This window comes from Carassius auratus, chromosome 26, assembly GCF_003368295.1.
Source record: "Carassius auratus strain Wakin chromosome 26, ASM336829v1, whole genome shotgun sequence".
Taxonomy (NCBI): domain Eukaryota; kingdom Metazoa; phylum Chordata; class Actinopteri; order Cypriniformes; family Cyprinidae; genus Carassius; species Carassius auratus.
This window is the reverse complement of record NC_039268.1, coordinates 24,014,199-24,028,587: the sequence shown is the minus strand read 5'-3', so window position 1 is coordinate 24,028,587 and position 14,389 is coordinate 24,014,199. Positions and strand designations below refer to the sequence as shown.

At 39.0% G+C, this 14,389-nt stretch overlaps 1 protein-coding gene across 1 annotated transcript in view; it reads right to left on the bottom strand.

Moving 5' to 3' along the window:
• Positions 1-9,883, bottom strand: part of LOC113044710 (cell surface A33 antigen-like) — a 10,016-nt gene extending 133 nt beyond the window's left edge. Inside the window, exons 1-7 of the mRNA XM_026204895.1 lie at positions 9,618-9,883; positions 8,567-8,724; positions 5,869-6,085; positions 4,248-4,412; positions 4,037-4,153; positions 2,426-2,558; positions 1-2,349 (exon numbers count right to left, since the gene is read on the bottom strand). The exon at positions 1-2,349 is cut by the window's left edge and continues 133 nt beyond it. Of these exons, the coding sequence (XP_026060680.1) occupies positions 1,875-2,349; positions 2,426-2,558; positions 4,037-4,153; positions 4,248-4,412; positions 5,869-6,085; positions 8,567-8,724; positions 9,618-9,663 (1,311 nt within the window). The 5' untranslated portion in view covers positions 9,664-9,883 and the 3' untranslated portion in view covers positions 1-1,874. The remainder of the gene's footprint in view (positions 2,350-2,425; positions 2,559-4,036; positions 4,154-4,247; positions 4,413-5,868; positions 6,086-8,566; positions 8,725-9,617) is intronic.
• Positions 9,884-14,389: the final 4,506 nt, after the last annotated feature.

The following is a 14,389-nucleotide window of genomic DNA, read 5'->3' as shown; positions in this document are numbered from 1 at the left end:
CTTCTCTAGGTTGATCAATACATTTCTGACATACACAGGTGAATACGTTTTCTTTGACATGATACAACTTTAATGGTAAAGAATATTTATATTTAATTACATCTTTGCTGAAAACGGCCAGCTGCAAAACTCAGAGATTGACGTCATCAAGAGGAACAGGACCACTTTTCATAACCATGAATCATAATGAAGAGAGAAGTCTTTGGACAATAGATGACCGGTGTTGAGCGGTAAATGAGTTATAGTTAGGACACTAACCACCGCAGTTCAGCTTCACTCGGTCACAGTTTAAAACAGAAGCCTGAATGTTAATCAGCTGAATCAGGAACCTCAGTGAAACCCATTTATCCACCAACATAATATGTTGAATATTTTATTCTGAAACAATAAAAAAAAAAAAAAAAAAAATGAACCGGACAAAAATAAACTGAAATCTAGATTCAGATTAGTTATTCCTATAAATGCAGTTAAGAAGTTTAGTAAAATGCCACAAGAAACGTCAACAAAAATATGAAAAATAAAGTAAATATGAGGTTCTTTTGAAGCCTTTCACAATACTAATCAACAAGAGTCAAATCAAAGTACACCAACCCCATCATCCCTTACACACCCTTATCAGAGTAGTTCACATGAACAAATATAAACACATAAGAGACTAAATGGCCCACACTGAAGTGCGTCAGTGGAAGATTTAGTAAAGCGCTTCTAGGCTATGTTCACACTTGGAGTCTTTCTTTACATTTTACACAGGTTTTCAAAAAAGGTCTGAGCACTTTATAATACGCCTCTGCTGGTGTCTTTCTCTGCAGCTCAGAGCGTCTTCTCAAGTCGAAAAAAAGTGAAATATTCTTTGAAAAAAAAAAATTCTTTTTGACAGCTGACCAATGACAAGCAAGCAGTGAGTCATTTCCATAATAATAAAAAAAATAAATGAACAAGAAATGTAGAAGATAGCCGCAGATAGTTTGTAATAGGGTTGGAGCACAAGCAGTTGTTCGTTATGAGCAGGGCTTGAACTGACATGAATAAAAGTGTCATTATATATATATATATATATATATAGAGAAAACACGGACGATTTCATCAGCGATTGTGGAGAGAATAGCGACTTACATCCAGATGTCAGTAAAATGACACTTTTCATTGTGTATTTTGCTTAAAAGCAAGAGCGTTTTATAATGGACTGATAATGCGGTGGTCAGAGGTTTAGTGATTCTGAATGGATCCAAAAAAGCAGTTTTAGATTTAGTGGTCTTCGGTGACTCCCTTTGGTCCTGTTTGGTGTCGCAGCCTGACTTGTGCTAATTTTTATTGACAATTATTGATTGATTTTGGCACTATACATTGTGTATAATTCCAAAGCACTTATTTGTTTAATATAAATGGATTAAATAAATGGGGGTAAGTAACAGCACTTCTTTTTTTCCACTTCAAGCACTAGATATGAGCACAAAACTCTAGTGTAAAATATTCTGCAGACCGTCCATCATCCAACCGGAGCTCCTGAACCAAATAGTTGTGAGCACCATACGGTTTCCTTCCCCGAATAATGTTGCGCACCCACAAACGAACCAACATTATCCTCCGTTTTTCTCAGCAGTTCTGCAGCACACAGCACTAGGCTTGTGTTGTTATCAGTGAAAGACGCCCTCGGCTGCTATTCGTAACCAATACACAACCAGCTTTTTATTTTATTAAAAAGTGCCAATCAACTTTTTCTTGTCAAAAAAGACGCCAAGTATGAACATGCCCTTATTCTGTCAAATCTCATTTTCAGCATATGAGGTACTGAAATACGATTGTTAAAGTGGATTAGTTGTCCATTTTCTCTAGTTTCGGTATATTTCTGAGGATCGACTCCGCATCAGCTGAACTCAGTACTTCGGGTCTTTGGGTTTATTCGGTGGAACACTGGTCGGTCTGTCGCGACTGTCGTAGCGGTCGGAGTAACGGTCGCTGTCGTAGCGGTCATCATAGCGGTCTCTCCGATCATCATTACGGTCTCTGCGGTCTTCGTAGCGGTCGCCACGGGCATCATAGCGGTCTCTGCGATCATCGTTACGCTCTCTACGATCATCGTAGCGTTCTCTGCCGTCGTTGTAGCGGTCGCGGCGGTCGTCTCTGTCATACTTCTCGGAGCGGTCACTGCGATCGTCTCGTCTGTCGGTGTATTGATCCTTTCGATCGGTGTAGTCACTGCGGCGATCGTAGCTCCTCTCGCTGCGGTCATCAGGTGGATCGCGTCGGTCTGCACTTTTCAGTCGACGCTCTTCCTCGTACTTCACGTGTTCGTCGCGGTCGTCCTCTTTTCCTTCATAGTCTTCATCTGTGTACTCTCCTTCAGGCTTCCTGTGAACACAGAGGAATAAAGCTGAGCGGACGCCAACAGCGAGCGACGGATGTGCGAGATGTGTTTCTCATGTACCCCATTGCGAATTCCTCAGCCTTTTCCCTCCGGCGACGGCAGTAGCAGCAGCAGCAGATGATGATTCCCACAACAAGAGCCACGCCCACAACACCCCCGATGATCCCCCCCGTGGAGGCGATGTTCATGGACGCTACAGGAGAAGAGACGGAGGAGTTCATCATGACCAGTGCTGGGCAGTAAATAATTACTAGTGATAATATTACTTTGAGAGGTAAACAGTAGTGCAAGTAATTATTACTAATAAGATTTCAGGGTTAAAGCATTCTTATTACTGTGTAATTCTATATTTAAGTACTATGTAATATTAATTAACTACATGTACTAACTATATTGTTAGGGTTAGGATTAGTTCATCTTAGAGTTACTTGCATGTAATTATCCATAATTAATTATTATCACAATAGTAAATACATGTAATATGTAACAAGGAAACCTTTAACCTAAGTGTAAAATAATATTACAGTTGTATTCCATAAAACAGCTCGTTAGATACTTTGATGCCTCAAACCCTACTGATCTGAAGTCCAACAATCCAATCCAGTTCTCACGACTCATGGACACATGGAGTCACCAGTGCAGCAGGCAAGATTGGAATATGTGAAAGCTGACATTCAGTGGATAGGAATATTTCCATTACATTACAAAAAAATAACATTTTCGAACAAACTTATTTCTTCTGATAAAACAAATTATAGCTACAATTAGCTTCAAGCTAGCTAGACAGAAATAGTAACATTTCAGAATAATTTTTTTTGGTAAGATGCGCAATTACAACTTATGTTGGTCATGCAGGAAAAGTAAAGTAATGTGACTAGTAGTCTAACTAATTACTGATGCCAGAAAGTAATATTACTTTTGAAAGGAGTAACTAGTAATGGAGCAATAAATAATTTTTTTGGGGTAACAAACCCATAGACAGTAAAAGAAATGGACACAGCGACCCCATTGGAACTCAATTGAGACAAATGAAGCCCATTTTTAGCGTTTTTTTAGCACTTCCCTTTCTGACGCTCAGACTCAAACGAAGCTTGATGACGTCAGCAGCCTGTCTGACAGATGTAAATCTTCTAGTAGCTGTGTGTGCAAACTGCCATCGTTAATCTTGCAGAGACGGCGAGCTTGAGCGGGGAGTTCTTTGTCGTGAGTGAGCAGGAGTAAGTATTCTGATTAATTATTTTGTATAGTATTTTAAAATGTAACGCCAGTACGCCATATTAAGTTAATTGCCTGCGAGCTTCTCCTCCTGTCTGTACGGTAATGCGACAGAGAGTCGAATGGTTATGACGCAATCATTAGCCTATTTTTTACAAAAACTGTTTCTACGGGGCCATAATGTAACATAGAAGGTAATGGATCCCTTTATACATTGTCGTGTATCTTTAGAAATAAATAATGGACAAACGGAGTCTTTAAACACCTCAGATGTAAAGTTATTCGCTGTCAAAGTGACGCCAAAATGAATGGGAGTCAATGGGAATGCTAACGCAAGTGAAGTTCTGCTAAAAGATGGCAGCCCCCACCCGACTTCAACTTCCGGTCGAGTTCCTTGCCCCCTGAACAAACCCAACACTGGTCATGACTACAGACTAGCACAGATCAGTTTCTTACGTGGATCGACGCGCAGGGTCACATTACACATCGCAGATTTGATTTCGTTGGTGGACGTGCAGATGTAGTAGCCAGACGTGTCCATGGAAATATTTAAAAGTGACAAAACCCCGCTTTCTGAGGAGAGAGACACACACACACACACACACTCATCAGTGATGCAGGAGAAGAGGCTTTCAGCATGTATTCGAGCAGCGTCACACACACGTACGCTCAGTGGCCTTGGGCGGCAGCGGTCGAAGGACGTTATGGACACTGTAGCTTTGCCATTTGTAGACTGGTGTCGGCATTCCCTCCTCGGAGAGACATTTCAGTTGGATGTTCTCGAAGTATTCTGTCTTCCCAACAATATCGCATTTGGGTTGTGATGGAGCCACTGGTACAACAAGAACACACACGTCATTGTAGCACACACCTCTGTGACCCGTGCTGGCAAAATGAGTGTGAACGACACGCAAAAAAATGCAGATTTTAGTCAGGTTGAGGTTGTCACAAAAATGTTAGTTCACCCAAAATGTTAAATAGCACATGATTTACTCACCCTAATGGCATCCTAGGTGTATATGACTTTCAGACGAGTTATATAAAAAAATTATCCTGGCTCTTCCAAGCTTCATAATGTCTATTATTTTTCAGTAGTCCAAAAGAAGTCCTATAAAGTGCATCCATCCATAATAAGGTGGCTCCGGGGGGTGAATGAAAGCCTCCTGTAGTGAACTCATGAATTTATTTATTTTTTTTTAAAGAAAAATATCCATATTTAAAACAGATTTTAACAGGTATCTCTATTGTGCCCAAGACTGTCATAGTCATTTTGGTGGATGTTGTAGGACATCGGCGTAATGTAAGCTCTAGTGAGAATTTTTCTCGCGAGAACAAACGTTTGTTTACAGGAGCAAAGGAAGCAAAGTTTCCTTACTTCAGCAGAGGTAAAACCAGTTTCCTCTCAGCTTATGATGAAATCCTCTAATATTTTTCTTTACAAATCCTAATTTTGTTACTTTTAATTCATGACAAGGGTTTTGTTTTGCGCTCTCCTCTACGATTCCGCATTCGCCACTTCTCTTCACTCCTCGTCCTCCTCCGCTGGAAAGGTGTTCTTTGGTGAACGCATGCATGACAGTTAGCGGAAGCTAGAGATTAGTGATTAAGGTTTTAAATATGGATATTATTCTTACAAAAACATTGATTTGCTACAGGAGGACTTAATACACGCCCGGAGCCATGTGAGGTAATTTTTCTTATGGATGGATGTTCTTTTTTGGACTGTTAAATAGAAACACCCATCCACTGCCATTATTAAGCTTGGAAGACCCAGGATGTTTTATATAACTTGGATTGTATCGGTCTGAAAGGAGAAAGTCATGTGCACCTACGATGCCTGGAGTGTGAATAAATCATGGGCTTATTTTCATTTTGGGAAACTATCCCTTCAAGTGCACATTTGGGGAAAAACATTTAAAGTAACATTATATGAGATTTACAGTAGGTCTTAATATAGACATGCCATCTGTCGCATTGATATTAGTCTAAGAAAAGAAGATCACTCTCTGCTCTTGATTAAACTGCTTTTGTTGTTTTAATAATCAGTTTATTTGAAATGAACAAATAAACTGATGTATTCTTTGGGTTCTTGTTTTGTTATTATTATTATTTTTTTTGACTCATTTTGTCAGCACAGGTCACATTTATTAATCTGCACTGGACTTGAGTGTTGATTACTGAGGAGATCTGACCGCTGATCCTCCACACAGATGATGACACATACAGTACAATCATTCTCTGTTCAGAAGCATCTCTCTGAAGGGTGAGTGGATGGTGGTGTCTCTTACCCAGGACCATGAGATTGGCCTTGTCAGACAAACGGCCTTCCTCATCTTCCGGATCCTGAACTTTGCATTCATAGTCCCGTGTGTCTGTGTTGGTGACGCTCAGGAGCTCCAGGTTGGCTGTTCCTTTCACCAGATCCAACACTATGTTTGCCCGGCCTTTATATTTTTTGTATATCGTAATTTTATTCCCGCCAGAGAAGTAACCAGCGACGTTAATCTGGATAAAAACCATACAATCAGTCACAAAACATTAACACCGCTCCATCCCTGCTGTAAAAAAACAATAGAAACAATCACAGAATTTGTAATGGTTTCACTGGTTATATTGGGAATAGTAATGGTTTTAATGGAAACTGTAATGGGCCTGTTGGAATCCACTGGTAATTGGTTTCCTTCTGTTAAAATAGAATATGTCCCAAAACACACAACAGGAAACTATTTTTTAGTTGTTTTAATGGTTAAAAGTTGATGGTTTGTAATGTTTGTAATGGCATCTGTAGTGGAAACTATAACAATTTCTGTGATGCTTTCTATTGTGTGATTCAGCAGGCAGTGGCAGAGGCAAGATGTTTGTATAATGTTGGTCACACTCAGTCTGGGGTGACACAGAAATATTCATTATTTCTAGTGATCGACCCATATTGATTTTTTATTAACGATACCAATTATTTGCATGTTTATTTGCCCAAAAACCAAAATGCAGAACTGATATTTATTTGCTGCAATAAAGTAAATAAATTACGGAGTGAAGAAAAAAAAACTTACTTCACTTTGGTTTATCCTCTTTTCAGTCATTTGTTTTTGAAGTGTTGAAAATTTGTTTTTCATGTAAAATTTAATCTTTACATTACAACAACAAAATATTATTTATAAAAAGCATCAACAGCAACAACACTAATATCAAAAATAAGCCAAATAAATTTACAAATGTCTCATTTTTTAAATGGAGAAAATAAAAGGGGACATGAATCATATCAACTTCATTTTAAGCTACCATTTTATTAGGTTTATAAGCCGTATAATACCTACAGAGTCAATAATTCACTGGATAATGTTAATTCACAGAATAATATTCTCTGGAATACTGGAAAATAACAAAACATCATATTTAATTGCATTTCTAAAATGGAATTAAATTCAGAGCTTTTTTCCAACATGCGCTCATAGGCACAGTTAAGTTTTTATTGGGACAGGACTTGGATTATTTAACATGACTTGGTGAGATGGTCTCTATGTCTTAGAGCCAATCTGCATAAACTACAAATCGGCCATTCATGTAATGCATCTATTTGTGCATAACCAGCTGTTATGTTAAATTAAGTTTACTAACTACAGCAAATCAAGTACATGCACGTGCTGCAATGGCAATCCTACACGCAACTCTCAAAACACACACAAGATGAATCCAATATTTCAAAACCGATATCCGCCTATGGTAAAATGCTTAAATATCGAGAAAAATATCAGTAAGTCTATAGATCGGTCGATCTCTAATTATTTCAATATAAAATGTGTTGACTAATGTACTGGACTGTTTTAGTGCATGAAACAAAACTGAATACAATTAATTTATACTTAACTGTAATTGAGATATTTGTGAATTAGCTTAAGTAATGCTGACTGAATATAACAATGTGTTTTATTCCCCACCTCCAGGTATTTTAATAAAGGGTCTCACTAATACAATTATTGTAATAGAAGCCTCTGGCTTGCTTAGTTGGGGTCACTTCATCTACAGCGATATCATTGACTTGATTGCAAATAAAAACAGACACTATTTAAACTGAACAGAGATGACATCACTGAATTCAATGATGAACTGCCTTTAACTATCATTTTGCATTATTGAGACACTGTTTTCCAAATGAATGTTGTTCAGTGCTTTGACGCAATGTATTTTGTTTAAAGCACTATATAAATAAAGGTGACTTGACTATAGCTTTATTTCTCAGACAGCTTGGCTCTGATTCTCAAAAAAAACCAAAAGTTTGTACTCCATATTCCCTCTGATGAGAGATGCAGATAGTGATAAGAACTGGTTCATAAAAAAAAAATAAAAAAAAAAAGGCCAGAAGTCTACAGCATATTAATGCCAGAATATATTTTATGCACTTAAATGGTTTCATTTTTTGTTTGCAAAAAAAAAAAAATATATATATAAGTGCAGTGTTCATATTCTCTTGTGCATTAAATTATATATAAATAAACACCATCAGCTTGTGCCTAATATTGTGATCTCGAAACAATATTTTAGTACATACATTTGAGAGACATTCTTTGATGTGTTGCTATAGATTGACAAAGGCCTACACTCATCGCCTTTTTGGTGATTTCATGGCTAAAATGACGACAGAACTGCATTGTATGTTCACAGTTTCTTGTTAGATTTATTTATGATGAAGAGATAAAGAGTGTGAGTGTGAGCACGGTAAAAGCAGAGGAAAGTGTGTTTTACTGACATGAAGCCTAACAACATCTCATCAGACCGTAGTTCACTGTTGTTCTACTGAAGCTCGTTTGACTGGCGCTGAGGCCAAGCTGAAGTAAAGAAGTCATTAAGAGATGCAGTGGATACGCTCCTTGAATTTCTTGGTTTTTAGTGGATGTCAGCAGGGATATATGTGCCAGCACCAGTGGTGTTAGTTAGGGATTCTCCTGTACTGAATGATTACCGTGATGAATGTGTCTGTTTTATTACCTCTGGATCATCCTTGTTGTCCGGATCTGCCGTCCATGTTATGGATGTGATGGTTGTACTCGGTGTGAAAGCACAGGGAATCACCGCTTTATCGCCCCTCGCAACCTTATATACTTGATTTGGGATGGTTACAGTCATGCCTGAAGTCATGTGAACCCCTGAAACACAAAACATTTGAATATAAAGCACTTTATGAACTATAGTTTGCATTTAACACTGCATCGTCTGACATTTTTTAAATGTTTTATAAATGGGTCTCTTCTGCTCACCAACGGTGCATTTATTTGATCAAAGAAAACAGGAATATTGTGAAATATACTGATAAAATTTAGGATAATAGTATTATTTGATGAATTGAAAAAGCAATCAGAAATGTTTCTTGAGCAGTAAATCATCATATTTTCATGATTTCTGAAGATCATGTGACACTGAAGACTTGGAGGAATGATGCTAAAAATACACCTGTGCATCACAGAAATAAATTACACTTTAACAGAGATTCACACAGAGAACAGATAGCTTAAATTATAATATTTCACAGTTTTATAGTATTTTTGATCAAATAAATGCAGTCTTTCAGAAATCTTCTTTTAAAATTGTAACTTTAACCTGTACTCTTACCATCAGAAAACATGCACAGATTTGTAAACAATAATGATGAAAATATCTATGAATTACATATATTTTACTGCTCAAATGTTTTGAGTTAATGGAGTTCTGGGAGTGAGATTAGTGATCTGTGTTTGGGGCGTTGGCTCGGAGCCGTCGCTGTGACACGGCCTACAGCCAAAACTACAGGATTACCATCCCATAACTGAGACTCAGGTGGAAAACTACTGTCTGTGACGTTAGTGTGTAAGAAATATTTCATTCATTCTAAACTTTTCTTTTTCTACTCTGTTCAGAAGTGTATGAAGTGACCCAGAGAACTCAGAAAGTGCTTCCTGGTAATTGTGTGTTTGTCGTTCTGCTGGTTCTGAATCTGAGGAGTGGCTCACACACTGATGAGGAACACACACACACACATTCACACAGATTAAAGCTTACTTACCAGCAAAGAGCAGACAGATGCCAAATATTCCCAGTGTTCCTGCCATCTCTGTGACTGTCCAGCAGCGTCTCCGGTATGAAGGGAACTGAAGGTGTTGAAGACACTGAAACTCACTCTCTGAGCAAATGAGATCCAGGAAATGAAGAGCAACGCCCCGCTCAGGTCGAGTCTCGTCTTGCCCTGTTGCTCTCCTGTCTCACAGTTTCTCGTTTGAGAAACCACAAAGAGATCAGAGTAACATGAGTCTGTGTTCTACTTATGAGGAGCAAAACCCAGATCAATCAAGGGTTGTCTGAATCAAGTGGAAGCAGGGTCACGGTTGATTGGGAACTCTTGGAAACTCGTTTCTTACCATTTTATTCAGTTATAGACTGACAAACACACACTGATTTGCATCAGATCCAGAGAAACTGGTTTGACGAGTAATATGATGAGGGAGTGACAACAGTCAACACACAAACACACACGTTTGTTTCTCTGTATTGTGGGGTTTTTCGATAGACTTTATTACTTTTATTCTGATCAAACGATATTTTCTATCCCCCAACCCTAAACCTAACCCTTACAGAAAACCTGTTTGCATTCTTACACTTTCAGAGAAACACCATTTACTATTTTTCATAAAAAAATGAAACAGCAAGGTACAACATTTCCAGTTTTTCAATGCTTGTGGGGACGTTTGGTCTCTCTCTCTCTCTCACACACACACACACACACACACACACACACACACCCTACAGACTCTCAACCACAATGGTTTCATCTAGTGATTATCAGTGATGTCACAATCTTTTGAATTATGTGACCAATCACCACTGAGCAGCTGATTTGCATCATTCATGTGCAGTGGTGTCCTCTGCTGGATAATTAAATGATTGTTCCATCTGAGACATGCTGAAGATCAGAAATCACATTTACACACGTGTCAATTTCTCACCTTGAGTTATTAGCAAAAAGCAAGGTAATCTGCTACTTCAAGCTTTTGATTCAGCAATGAACAAATGTTTGCAGTGAAACAATATTGCAATCACTTAGAAACAAAGTACTTTGAATTATTAAAAGGGTCAAGAGACTAATTAAAGCAAACCAAAGGCTGTGGCTGTAGTCAGTTGTAGTTCTTGTGTTTCACTTTTCTTCAATGATGTTGATTATTAACAGCAGATGTTCATCACTAATGTTCTATCATAATTTAATTAATCACTTAATTATCTCATTAACTTTAACTCTTCGAGGGCTTGGGATTTAATTTGAGACTTGCTTTCTTTGTTCTTCTCTGGTGAAGCTGTTGAGTTCATGAGTGGAACATAAATATGTCAGGACCTTTACTCTTTGGCTCTTGGACTACACACCTCTGGTCAAAATAACCCAACTGCTGGGTTAGTCCCTTTTTAACCCAGCATTTTTAGAGTGATATGTAGTGTTTTCTGTTTTGATGATTATATGTGTGTCAGTTGCATTTAATCACTTTCTTCTCTTTATCCTGAATCTTTGCCATCAGAACTGAGCCGAGACTAGGGTTAGGGTTAGGGTTAATGGTTTCTGGATCAGGAGCATCAGTGAAGATGCGTGTCATTCATGATGCTGGAGTTCTGGATCCATCTCACTGGAGTCTCTAGAACCCCCTTTCTCAAATCTTGCCCTGGAGGTCCAATGCACTGCAGAGTTTAGCTCCAACCTGATCAAAGTCACCTGCCTGGGATTATCTATTGATCCCAAAGACATTATTTGGCATTGATTAGCATGCTTGCTCAGGTGTTCTTGATTAGGGTTAGAGCTAAACTCTGCCGGGAAGTGGATCTCGAGGTCCAGATTTGAGGATCCCTGATCTATGAGTATGTCATGATCTATGGTGACGAATGCAGCATTAAGATAAAGTAAAACTATCAATGAGATGCAGCCTTTATCTGACACAAGAAGCAGGTCATTTGTTATTTTAACAACGTTTAGATGTTCAGAAGCAGGAGTGGCTCCGCTGAGTATGGATCAAAGAAATTAGTCCATGTTAGAAGATATTGTGATGCATGTAATGACGTAGCATGTTGAACATTCAGCTCATGTTGTTCATCTATCTTAGGATGTCAAACTAATTTGAATAAAACAAGTTGATAGTAAACCGCGTTTAAGTATTCAGGTTTTTTAGGTTTCCAAGCATAATATTTTTACATCTTAATTGGAAGCTGCAGAAAGCTAATGGGTGATAAAATGTTAAAATGACTTGTTATAGCACTTATATATCATTGCTCTTTTTGTTGTTTTTGATTGCTTCCACTGTCTTCATCTGTAAGTCGCTTTGGATAAAAGCGTCTGCTAAATGAATAAATGTAAATGTACAAAATGTGTATGTGAAAGAGAGAGAGTATAGTACAGACCAAAAGTTAGGACAAACCTTCTCATTCAAAGAGTTTTTTTATTTTCATAACTATGAAAATTGTAGAGTCACACTGAAGGGATCAAGGGCTATTTGACCAAGAAGAAGAGTGATGTGGTGCTGCGCCAGATGACATGGCCTCCACAAAGATGATATTTTAATTAGTTTTCTATATAATTCCTACATACTTTTTGTATAGCTTTCACTTTACAATAATCAAGAGAGAGATGTAGGAATAGAAACGAATGGAAGAATGGACATTCCTGTCATCTTCTTTATTCTCATTCCGAAGCACATTCCAGCTCATCATTACTCATGAGGACGAGAGACGCTCCTTAATGAAGTAAATGTGCTTCACTGAGGGCCGTGCAGATCCACATCACCCAGAGACAGACGTGAGACGCAGTAAGCACTTCATCAGCATGCATCTCAGTGAATCTGACACGGCTCGAGGACACGCTCATTACAGCCTCCATCATCACCAATCAACTCTAGTCAAAGACCTCCATCAGCCAATCAGCGCTGAGCGGTCAGGACTCACAGCAGGTCACTCGGGTCAATCTACTCTAGAGCGAGAGGAGAGCAGAAGTGATGCCAGGTGAGAGTTTCTAAAGCAGGGATCCTCAAATCTAGACCTCGAGATCCACTTTCCTGCAGAGTTTAGCGCTAACCCTAATCAAACAGACCTGAGCATGCTAATCAGTGCCAATCAATGTCTTTGGGATCATTCGAAAATGGCAGACAGGGGACTTTAATCAGGGTTGGAGCTAAACTCTGCAGTGCATTGGACCTCCAGGGTAAGATTTGAGGAAGGGGGGTTTAGATCCTACCTGTCTGATCACTACCATTTTGTTTACTTAAATGGGGAGTCATCTCATTTATCAACAGTAAAATATGGAGTGCCACAAGGATCTGTCCTAGGTCCCTCTATTTTTAATATACATGTTGCCCCTTGGTAATATTATTAGAAATATTGTAAGACTGCCAATCATGGGTAAGATTGCCGACCTGACTGCTGTCCAGAAGGCCATCATTGACATCCTCAAGTGAGAGGGTAAGACACAGAAAGACATTTCTGAACAAATAGGCTGTTCCCAGAGTGCTGTATCAAGGCACCTCAGTGGGAAGTCTGTGGGAAGGAAAAAGTGTGGCAAAAAACGCTGCACAACGAGAAGAGGTGACCGGACCCTGAGGAAGATTGTGGAGAAGGAACGATTCCAGAGCTTGGGGGACCTGCGGAAACAGTGGACTGAGTCTGGAGTAGAAACATCCAGAGCCACCGTGCACAGGCGTGTGCAGGAAATGGGCTACAGAGAAGCAGCACTGGACTGTTGCTCAGTGGTCCAAAGTACTTTTTTCGGATGAAAGCAAATGTTGCATGTCATTCGGAAATCAAGGTGCCAGAGTCTGGAGGAAGACTGGGGAGAAGGAAATGGCAAAACGCCTGAAGTCCAGTGTCAAGTACCCACAGTCAGTGATGGTCTGGGGTGCCATGTCAGCTGCTGGTGTTGGTCCACTGTGTTTTATCAAGGGCAGGGTCAGTGCAGCTAGCTATCAGGAGATTTTGGAGCACTTCATGCTTCCATCTGCTGAAAAGCTTTATGGAGATGAAGATTTCGTTTTTCAGCACGACCTGGCACCTGCTCACAGTGCTAAAGCCACTGGTAAATGGTTTACTGACCATGGTATTACTGTGCTCAATTGGCCTGCCAACTCTCCTGACCTGAACCCCATAGTGAATCTGTGGGATATTGTGAAGAGAAAGTTGCGAGACGCAAGACCCAACACTCTGGATGAGCTTAAGGCCGCTATCGAAGCATCCTCCATAACACCTCAGCAGTGCCACAGACTGATTGCCTCCATGCCACGCCGCACTGAAGCAGTCATTTCTGTGAAAGGATTCCCGACCAAGTATTGAGTGCATAACTGAACATAATTATTTGAAGGTTGACTTTTTTTGTATTAAAAACAGTTTGCTTTTATTGGTCGGATGAAATATGCTAATTTTTTGAGATAGGAATTTTGGGTTTTCATGAGCTGTATGCCAAAATCAGTATTAAAACAATAAAAGACCTGATATATTTCAGTTGGTGTGCAATGAATCTAAAATATATGAAAATTAAATTTTTATCATTACATTATGGAAAATAATGAACTTTTAAAAAAAAAAATTGAGAAGGACCTGTACTGTTACTTCCTCTACAGTCAGAAATCTGGGTGTTATATTAGACAGCAACTTGTCTTTTGAAAACCATATTTCCCATGTTACAAACTGCATTCTTCCATCTTAGAAACATTGCCAAGCTACGAAACATGTTATCTGTTTCTGATGCAGAAAAGCTAGTTCATGCATTCATGACCTCTAGACTGGACTATTGTAATGCACTTCTAGGTGGTTGTCCTG